At 41.9% G+C, this 11,215-nt stretch overlaps 1 protein-coding gene across 1 annotated transcript in view; it reads right to left on the bottom strand.

The window, feature by feature from the left end:
• Positions 1-11,215, bottom strand: part of TTLL5 (tubulin tyrosine ligase-like family member 5) — a 235,864-nt gene that overhangs the window by 75,217 nt on the left and 149,432 nt on the right. The window contains exon 30 of the mRNA XM_014531193.1: positions 6,720-6,842. Coding sequence (XP_014386679.1) covers positions 6,720-6,842 — 123 coding nt within the window. The remainder of the gene's footprint in view (positions 1-6,719; positions 6,843-11,215) is intronic.

The following is an 11,215-nucleotide window of genomic DNA, read 5'->3' as shown; positions in this document are numbered from 1 at the left end:
GGGGGGGGGGGGGGGAGAGAGGCAAACTGAACTGGAAAACCCAACACTGGCACACCACAAAGCAAGCTGCATTTCATTTTGATTGCAGATAAGCAAAGATCCCTTTCTCTCGCTCCTGAGCCTAGGCCCTGGTAGGATGGCCAGCCGGCTGTCGTCGACACATTTCCCAAGCTTACCCACATGCCTTCAGGAGGCAGCAGCCCAGTCGTTCTGGCCTTGGCACACACGCCCATGGGCACTCGGCTCTCGTGGCGACTGAGGACTGCAGAACCTGTCACGGAGCTTGAACTGACACAGAGCACAACCCCTGAGAGCTATGTGTCTGGCCGAGTGAGAAAAGCAGCAGAGGAATTTCAGATAGAAGTGCAGGCCTTTATCACTCGTGGCCAGAGAAACTTCTTACTCAGGGGGAAGGACTGGTGAGAGCTAGGACTCAGGAGGAGGAGGGTCAGGTAAACTTTATTTTATGAGAAAAAAGGAAGAATAAGGAGTGACTATTACTTCTACAGAACTCTGAACACAAGTTGCTTTTTTTTTTTTAGCCCCCCCCCCACCCCTCCCCTGCCACAAGTGGTTTCTTTTTGTGATTATGCTCTTTGGCTAGAGAATGTTGTTTATATAACAGGATAAAGTACAAAATTGTAAGCTCCAAACTCCTCCAGAGAAAAACTCTCCCAAAGCTCGACCCCCAGGATAGATGGAAAATATGAGTGTTTACTGGCTGGGACACCAAGCTACAACGGAAATTTCAACATTCAGAGAAGATAGTGCAGAGCAAGGGCCTATTGAGCAGAAAAAAGTCATCCCTCAACAAAAGAGTCAAAGAAGGAAGAGTCTCCTGTTGGCCTCCTCTGATGCCTTCCCTTCCACAGCTGGAGAGGCCACACCTCTGGAATCCAGCTCCAGGAGCACAAGCACGCGGTGAGGGCCAGCTTCCTCTGAGCTAGAATACTGAAGGAAGTGGTGCAGCAGTCCCGCAGCCCAGGCAGGTCCAATTTCAAGTCTCTCTCTCTCTCTCTCTCTCTCTCTCTCTTTGGGAACCTATACTGAAACCATGCACTCTACCTTGACATACACAACTCAAATCTTATAACTCCTTAATGACATAGATACTATTATCTGTATTTTAAGCAGATGGCTCAAAGAAGCTAAGTAACTTGTCCAAGGTCACATACTCAGTGAGGCAAACCCAGATCTGTCTGACCCTAAAGTCCCTTCTCTTTTCACTACGCCATGCCATCTTCCTAAGGGGATTGATGGCCTCCTTTCCTATGAAGGACTATGTTCTGAATAATTCCCTTCAATGGAGGCAGAGGTGGAAACAAAACCTTACCATTTTGGCCACTAAATAATTTTTGTTGCTCTTTCTTACAACCATACATTATTCCTCCCTCTTCTTCTTTTTCTATTGTGGTAAAAAAAAGCAAAACTTTAAATTTACCATCTTAACCATTTTATTATTATTTATTCCTAACCAACTGTACAATTTTTTAGTTGAGTAGTGTTAAGTATAGTCACACTGATGTGCAACAGATCTCTAGAAATTTTTCATGTTGCAAGATTCAAACTCAGTAGCCATTAAACACTAATTTCTTCTCCTCTCTTCCCCTAGCCCTTGGCAACCACCTTTCTACTTTCTGTTGCTATGATTTTGACTACTTTACATACTTCATGTGAGTGGAATCATAGTATTTGTCCGTTTGTCACTGGCTTATTTCACTTAACTGTCCTTGAGGTTCATCCATGTTGTAGCATGTGACAGGATTGAATCCTTATATACTCTTCTTGATGCTCTTTCTTCTAATTGTCCGTACCATAAAATCGAAATCTTTGATATGTCTCCCAACACTGCTAATTGTTCCACATGTATGTGGCTCCTTCTCCCCACCAGTGATCAAACACCATGTCCTGTCTTTTACTTTTATTTTATTTTTTGTTAATCCTCACCTGAGTATATTTTTCCATTGATTTTTAGAGAGAATGGAAGGGAGGGGGAGAAACAGAAAGAGAGAAACATTGACATGACAGAGACACATCAATTGGTTGCCTCCCCCACTTGCCTCGACCGGGATGTGCCCCGACCGGGGATTAAGCCTGCAACTGAGGTACATGCCCTGGACTGGAATCGAACCCAGGACCCTTCAGTCCGAGGGCCAATGCTCTATCCACTGAGCCAAACCAGCGAGGGCCATGTCTTGTCTTTTAGACCTTACCCAGCAACCAGCATTCTGCGGAAAACATGGAAGATGCTTCCTGGACAGTAAACTGGGAGATCTGGAACTACTGTGTTTTATTTATCACATAATGCCTGACACATAGAAAATGAATAGAATATATTTTTTAAAGAAAATAAACTCAATATGTTTTTTAGGACTGATTGAGAATGAAAAGATGGGAAGTAGGAAATGTGAATCTCCAGCAGCATTTGTAAGAAATAATCTAAGGGGAGGGAGATAAGTATTAGCTAAACTAGAATCAGAATCTTTGAAAAAACTTCTCCTTGGAAATTATGTAAAACCGGGTACTTGGTTCTTTATAATTTATTACTGAGGAGCAAGGGGGCAGAGGACAGGGTGACACAAAATATGGCCCAAATTTCCAAGGTTTGGCGCTTCATTGTACCCCATTCCCCAGTATGGAACTTAAAGGGCCGATGCACATCTGCTCCCTAGAGGGGGCCGGCCAGGCCAAGGAGCACATGCCCACACATCTTGCCCTGTCACCACAAGGAGGAACAAACTCACCAGTGAGCTTACGACCTCCCCCACCTTTAATATCGAGGAACAGACAAATCCTCAGGTTGCGTGTTTGAAAAAGCCAGAGGTGGATAAAAATAATTCAATGACAAATGCTGGAAAAACATACAAAGGGGCAGAAGCCAGACATTCGTGGGATTCCCTGACAGCTCCATCTACAAGGAAGGGCTGGGCTGGAAAAAAACAGGGCCTCAGGTTCCTGCCAAGCCGTCTGAGGCCCCGTCCTTCCCAAATCATTCCAAGCAGCAGCCAAGACTTTACAGTAACCCTTCTAGGTCTCACAAAGAAAGATGCACCGTGCAACCACTGAGTGCTCCCCACCTAGAAGTGCTCCTCCCTATGTGGTCCAATTCCATGCGAGGCTGGAAATAATGAGAAGACACCGCTGCGTATGGATCCTCAGCTCCCAACTACTCCCCACGGGCCCAGAAAATGGATCACTGAAAGGCAGCTGAAAAATCCTACCCATCTCATTGGCTAAATAAAAGCTTATTAAATACCCAGGTTTCAGCATTCAGAAACCGAATGGATCCCTTGAAGAAAAAAGAGGTCATGACCACTAGTACCTGCATCCCAGAGGCCCTATTGTATAATTCTAAATCGGCCTTGCTCAGAGGCACACCTCAGGCTTCTCAACATGTGACTGTATTTGGCCCTGACTACTTTCTCTTCTGGAGAGTAGCCTGCAATTAATCTCACTTATTACCTCTGAAAAGTAACAACAGAGGAATGGCTGGCCAAGTCCAACTCCAGAGTGTCTAGGGAACTGCAAGCTACATGGCCAGGCCTCAGACTGTCTGGGCAAGTCATGGGCTCTTTGCCTTCCTCCCCACAACAAAGCTTGAACAGGGACTCCAGACAGACCAAAGGAACCGAGGGATTTGAGGAGCTGGGCTGAGCTCACCCTGACCCAATGGGAGACGACAGCCCTGAGGCTACATTTGGGATGGTTTCAGAAAGCGGGGGAAGAACAAGGTTGTCTGGTGAAAACTTGTGTGATCCACAAAATTGAGAACAATAGCAACACCACAGGGAAATGAAAAATAACACTATTTGCAGAGTTCTCGTGAGTCACCAGTTTTCATTCCTGTGGCTACCAAGTCACTGAATCCTGATGAAAGTACAGCCAGCGATGGGTTCTCTTTACATCGTGTTACTGTTTACAGGACAGCCCCAGTTCAGCGAGTTATCAGAGTGTATCAGCACGGGAATCCGCCGTTGCTATTGTAGAAGAAGGAGTAAGAGTGCCTCTTACTTTCTTAGCACCCACTTCTAGGGAGATCAAAGTGCTTGAAGGGCATCTAAAAGCTCTCAAAACAGGCCAGTTTGTATGTAAGTATGTTTACCTAAAGAAAACATTAAATGAATAGCGTAGGGTCACTTAGTGTCAAAACCAGGAATAGAACTCACATCTCTATGTAAGTAATAGAACTCAGTCCCATATTCATGAAACTCAGTTACTACCAAGGGAGGAACAACAAGAGACTAAATACGTATTTATAAAACAGTGACTTACAAGTAAAATTAGAAATCGGGGCATGGTACGAAGAGTGCCTGCTGTAGCCCACTTCACGGCCAGGTCTGGAAGGATCTCTGAGAATTCTCTTAGGGCTGTTTTAGGGTGGGTACCTCTGGGAATGCCACCTGGAGCCGGAACTCCCAACCTAGCCTCCAGGCTGTCCTGGCAACCAGAGGTTACCTGGGGGCAGAGGAAGATCTCCCAGGGCTACCCCGGACGGGAGTGGGAGCTAAAAATTGGCCCTTAAGCTTGAAGAACAGGTGAAGAGAGGACTGTTGCAGGTACAACTAACACCACAAGGAAGGGGACTTTGTGGGGGTTGCTTTCTGGCACCAGTGGCTCTGAGATGATTGTACAATGTGACATTCTGCCACAGCTCAGGAGCAGTCAGGCTGGGCGAAGGCCGCGCACAGTGCTGGCCTCTAAATCCTGGCTCTGACCCTGACAGATCCCTTCGTCGCTCTGCCTCTGCATTAACAGGTGCTACACCAAGAGAAGGCTCTCCTTATTTTAAAAATTCCCTTATTCCATCTGTAACTAATATTCAGACTCTACTTCTCCAAAATGTGTAGTTTTGACATTTTGTTTATGGAAAACGGCTGCAGCCTTATCCTATTGATAATATATCTGAGATTGCAGTGGAAATGTTTTCCATAGAAATAAGGCTCTGATTGTAAAATGGAAATGGAATATTTGGAAATATTTTATATGGAAAAGAAAACTCTATAGTATAAACAGAATTTCTTTTTTACGACTTACGTTTTCGGAATTGTTTACTATAGGCTGTAAGTCACCAAATGACAGACTCCTCCTGGGAAGAGAACTGGGTGGGAGGATGCCTGGCTTGAAAAGTCTTGCTGTTCAGTCTTCAACTCTCTGTAATTCTCAATTGAGATGATTCTTTTCACCTTGACCATTGTGATTACTAGTGTAAAATACACTGGACCAGAGCATGATGTAATGTGTTTATATTTATGTTGTTTCCTGGGCAGAACCTGTTTCCAAATTAGTTCCTTAAGAAACAGTTCTAACACCAACATACTTTAACAACAATTAGGTATGTCTGCCAGGCTCAAGTTTTTGGTCTCTCCTCCCAACTTTGGGGCAAGGCAGCATTAAACAGAAGGCTGGCTGGCTTGGCTGGCTCAATGGTTGAGCACTGACCTATGAACCAGGAGGTCATGGTTCGATTCCCAGTCAGGGCACATGCCTGGGTTGCGGGCTCGATCCCCAGTAGGGGGCATGCAGGAGGCAGCCAATCAATGATCCTCTCTCATCACTGATGCTTCACACACACACACATACATACATACATACACACACACACATATACACAATTTATTTATTTATTCTTTAAAGAGAGAAGGCTGGCTGGCAGAGGCTGGGAGCACTGGCAAGGAGGTGGAGGCTTGGTGGAACACCTGGGATGGAGCTTCTTTATTTGGAGAGAACGATATCTCAGCTAATGAGAATACTTCATTGCAATAGTCACATCCCCCTCTAGCTCATTTGACTCATGGACAGATGAAATCAGACCCTTATTTAATAGCCACTAAAGCAAGATATACTAGGGGACTTAAAATATGGATTGAGACTAGAATTCAAGACAGTGGTTTATTTTGTAATTCAGAAGTTGCTTTATGGCCAGAACCTATCTGGATTTTATCCTCTGCCACTTCTCTCAACTATATAAAGGAAATTTCCTTCCTACTTCCCAAATGCACATTGACCAGGAAGGCTGTTTTGAGTTTAATTGTAGAACCTAGATGAAAAAAATGTCCTTCAAAAGAAAAGAGTCCAAAGTTACTGAAATACAATGGATTACAAGGTATAAAAAAGAATAAGGAGATGAAGAGAAAATGTCAAAAGTCTCACATGATTTGAGTTATATGTGGAATCTAATGAAGAAAATAAATTGATGAACAAAACAGATCCAGAGACACTGAAACATGCAACAGACTGACTTATTTCAGAAGGGGGGGGGGTGGTAACAGGAAGAGATTAAACGAAGAATTTATATTTGCATGGCCCATGGGCGAACAATAGTGCAGGGAAGGCCTGGGGAGGGGGTGGGAGCAAGGTGGAAGGGGTCAATGGAGGTAAAAAAAAGAGGTGACGTTGGTGATACTTTCAACAATAGTTTTTTAAAAAGTCAATACATGAAAATGTCGACAATAGGCAGGGATTAAACACAATATAAATTCTTGCTCTTTCATCCAGAAGTGAATTTATGGAACTGTATCAGATATTTCCTTTTTCATTTGCTTTGCCCACAAACTGTCCAACAGGTGAAATGAGGCCCTATATTCAAGTGCCGTGGGACTGGGACAGTGGGGAAAGGCCCTCTTACCAGTGTCTATGCAGGAACCCAAGGTGAAACTGGCTTGCTCCTGACCAGGCCATCCCTGTGCGACCCAAATATTAGCTCCCCGGTTCTCACGTACCTGCTTCCAGGAGGGGTGGGGTGGCTCTCAGGAGCTTGGGGTTCTGACCATGTCGGGCCGCTAGGACTGATGACAGGCCGAAGGGTGGGGGGAGTTGAAGCACTGCTTCTGTTTATGATGCCGCTTTCAATAAAAAAAAAAAAAAAAAAAAAAAATTAAAAAATCAATGGATGACTCTGGATGGTGGGCACACGGTGTAATATACAGATCTTGTAACATAGAAACATACACATGAAACCTGTATGTTCATGTTGACAAATGTCACCCCAATCAATTAAATAAAATTAAATAAAGAAAAAAATCAATAGAAAAAATATCCTCACTGCTTGGGTGAGGATTTAAAAAAGAAAAAAAGAAACCCCAAAATCCTGATTATATAAGCTCAGAGTTGTAGTTAAAAAAAAAAATTAACAAGTATTTATTTTGCTCCTACCATGTGCAAAGCACTATACTGTCCTACTTGCTGTAAAATAAAAACGTGAATAATAAAAACAGCAAGAATTTATTAAGTATTTACTCTGTGACAGGCAAGGTTCTGAGAAACTTACTTAGCCACTTAGCCTTTCTGGGTCTTGTGTCCTCATTTGGAAGTTCTAAATGCTTAATGAAGTTTAGTTATAAATATATTATGAAATCCTCATTTGGAAGTTCTAAATGCTTAATGAAGTTTAGTTATAAATAATACTTATTATTATGAAATACAAAGGACTTGTTGCTTTAGAAAGAAAAAAGATGCACAGTCACTAGCAAAATGGGCATTGACTCCAATAAACAATTCACAAAGAAGAAAACGTATTAGCTAATTGAACATTTAAAACTAGTCATTTCCCCTGGCAATCAAAAACTGCAAATTATACCTCCTCTTTTGTGTGTTATAGTAATAATAAAAAACATAGCATCTAATAATGGCAAGGAGTGATATTATATAGGTACCTACACTTATGTGACTACTATAAACTGGTAGAATCTTTCTAGAAATAAATATAGCAATATATTATTAAAAGTATTATTAAGCCCTGACTGGTTTGGCTCAGTGGATAGAGCATCGGCCTGGGGACTGAAAGGTCCCAGGTTCGATTCCGGTCAAGGGCATGTACCTTGGTTGTGGGCACATCCCCAGTAGGGGGTGTGCAGGAGGCAGCTGATTGATGTTTCTGACTCTCTATCTCTCTCCCTTCCTCTCGGTAAGAAATCAATAAAATATATTTTTTTAAAAAAGTATTATTAAAATATTTGTACACTTTGATGCTACAATCTAACTTCTGGGAACTATGCTCAAAACAACTGCATATGATCAATGACAGTGAGTGTTATAATAGCAGTTACTGTTTAATGTGTCAGCTCTGTATAAATGAGTGCATTATATGCATCTCATTTCAATTGCCATAATTCTATTGTAAGTACTATTATCATCTCCATTTTACAAAGAAGGAAATTGAGGCCTAGGATAGCACTGAGGCCTAGAGAAAAATGGCAGAACTGGGATCTGAACCATGATCTTTGCAACTCCAATGCCTGTATTCTTCTACTGTACTGTACTGTGAACAGATTTTGAAAACAAGCACTGATTTTAATATTGTATAAGGAGAAGATATAAACGGCTAACAGTATTTTACATATATTTTACCCTACCCATATGAGGAAATATTCTGTATCCATTAGAATTTTTTTGAAAAATATTTAAAAATATAGCAACATGCTGATTTTTTTTTTTTTACAATATGAAACTGTATAGAGAGCAGATCCAAATTTTCTTAAACATACACATGCACAGATACATACTCATAAAGGACCAAAAATAGAAATCCAATTCATAAATAGCATCTATTCCTGAATGGTGACTTATTTTCTTCCTTACACTTACCTATATTTTCCAAGTTTCCTATACTGGCCATGTTATTACTGTTAGAACCCCAAAGAAAAATTTTAATTCATTATGAGAAATACAGAGGATAGTTTGAGAAGCATTTCAGTATAAGATCCACAGGGGATGCTGAAAAGAGAGGGGGACACAGCTGAATGCAGGACACAGTTGAGCATGACACACTAGGGAATAGTGACATAATGAGAAGTACATTTTAAAAAGTGTTTTTCTGTAAGATGTCCTAAGAAGCTAATAATTTTGACATCCTATATAATAAAAGCACAGATTGGTCGACTGAACTCGACCAGTCGCTATGACGTGCACTGACCACCAGGGGGCAGACGCTCCGACTGGTAGGTTAGCTTGCTGCTGGGGGGCTGATTGGGACTGGGCCAGAGGGCCCCAATCGGCCGAGGGACCCCACCCATGCACAAATTCGTGCACCGGGCCTCTAGTTTACAAATAAAAATATACCGGGGTTTTAAAAAATCTTAAAATTCTGAAAGAAAAAGTTATTTTCAGCAACAGTACACTGCTTCATTCCTAGTTACAGATTCTTTAAGTAAAAATTTCCTAGGCCTTTGTCTTCACACCAAAGGACCCAAATATTTTTATTGGGAAAAAGCTATTTTCCATAGGTCAGGAGTGATTTCAGGGGTCTATAGAGACTGGGATACAGGACACTCGGGCTGCACCCTCCACTGTGGACCCAGGAGCCAACCTTGGCTTGTCCATTCTGACTCCCTTCTGCTGCTACCAGGGGGAAGAAGAAAGACACCCACTAACTGAGGACAGGGGAGATACAGTGGCCGGTTATGGCAGTCACCTCTGGCACCTGGTACCGTTGAAGAGCCTGGCCTTCTCCTGTACCGCAGAGACAACACAGACCAGGTTCTCAGACATTCAAACAGACTCCCTGCAGGATTGCACTCACTCCTGGCCAGCACTGAGCCCCCTCCTTCTGGCCCTGAAGCACCAGGCCTGCCTAATTAGACATGAGCAGGCGGCTTGTAAAAGTTCTACAAAGTGAGAAAGGTCTTTATGATAACTAACAGCTTCTCCAACTACTATCTCAATCAGTTGTGCCAAAAAAACTAATAAAAGAGGCTTATTCATAATTTATAGTGAAACAGCAATAAAATAAACAAAATGTACACACTTTACCATGTTTAAGTATAAACTGTATAGTTTGGAGATGAGTGAATGTGAATGAGAAGAGACTTCAGATTTGGTAAATCTTCTCTCTTTTGGCAAAGCTGCCCCTCATTTAGGCATCATTTCACCCTAATAGCTAAGAGTTCCTGAAAGCTCACGGTGTGCCACATCCTAGGTGTCCTTGCATGATCTTGACATGCATTATCCTGTCTAACCCTGAGCGACCCCTTTGAAGTAGGCTCTACGTCAGTATTATAAAAGGAGGAAACTAAAATGGAGAGAGGGCAAACAATTAGATAAAGTCACATACCTACTAAGATTAGCAGAGAATGCTCTCCAAGGGCACTTGGTATACTTTGGCCAAGTAAGATGGTTTAAGGTTTGAGTTCTTACAGCAGTAGTGTCAGGCACTCAGGAGTGAGGTTTCATATCTCACCCCTTACCCACTGCTCAAGGAGGTAGACAGTGCTAGACTCCCTCTCAAAGATGGAGAGACTAAGGCTCAGAGAAGGCATGTAAGTAACCTGGTCAAGGTCACCTAACAGTTGCAGAACTGGTATAATCATTTTCTAGTTTTGTCACTAGTTACCCTTAACTATTGTAGATTTTTAAAAATATCCAGAGACAGACCTCAAATTCTGAAAACAGAGGTTATATAGGGAATGATTACACCAAACTATTATACCAGCTTTTCTTTCTTCCCTGTAAATTTTATCTCCCACGTGTTACCCTTCACCAGAGGATATTAAATAAGTAAAGCAAAGAAAAATACATTATCAATCAATGTTTCTTAGCAGGTGTAGTGAAGGTGGCATGAAACTAATTTTGGACTCTTGGTGGGTTTTTCCATGTAACATCTATTCCTTATTTCATGGATAAATCAAGAATTGGGAGCCAATGTGACTGCCTTCTACACAAAAGCAAAGCATCATTGTTCATTTATTTTGAGAAATAGCAAAAGTGACCACTACTTAAATGAGAGATTATACAAGGAATAAGAAGACTTTCAAAGCTTCTCATCTTTTCTTCCAAAGGATTCCCGCTAAAAAAAGTAACTTGTCTCTATTAAGTAATAACAACCTGCCCCTCTAAATATTCTATTCTTCCTTCTGTGGTTTTGTCTAGGAGACACTCAGCATTTATGTCATAATTACCCCAACTTTATCCAGCTCTGTTTTCCTAGGACATACGTTTGCTAATAAAGAATCAAATAATTTGGGGCTCTATTAAAATCTTCTTGACCAAGTCCTCAGACAAGCCATCATCAATCCCAGTGGTCAGCAAACTCATTAGTCAACAGAGCCAAATATCAACAATACAATGATTAAAATTTCTTTTGAGAGCCAAATTTTTTAAACTTAAACTATATAGGTAGGTACATTGTTATTAACTTAATTAGGGTACTCCTAAGCTGGCCTTTGCTAAAAACGTCCTCAATCTGATTGAGGTACGTTCGCTGAGGTCGACCCCTTCCAAC

This window comes from Myotis brandtii, unplaced genomic scaffold (assembly GCF_000412655.1).
Source record: "Myotis brandtii unplaced genomic scaffold, ASM41265v1 scaffold793, whole genome shotgun sequence".
NCBI lineage: Eukaryota > Metazoa > Chordata > Mammalia > Chiroptera > Vespertilionidae > Myotis > Myotis brandtii.
This window is presented reverse-complemented; position numbering and strand designations above follow the sequence as displayed.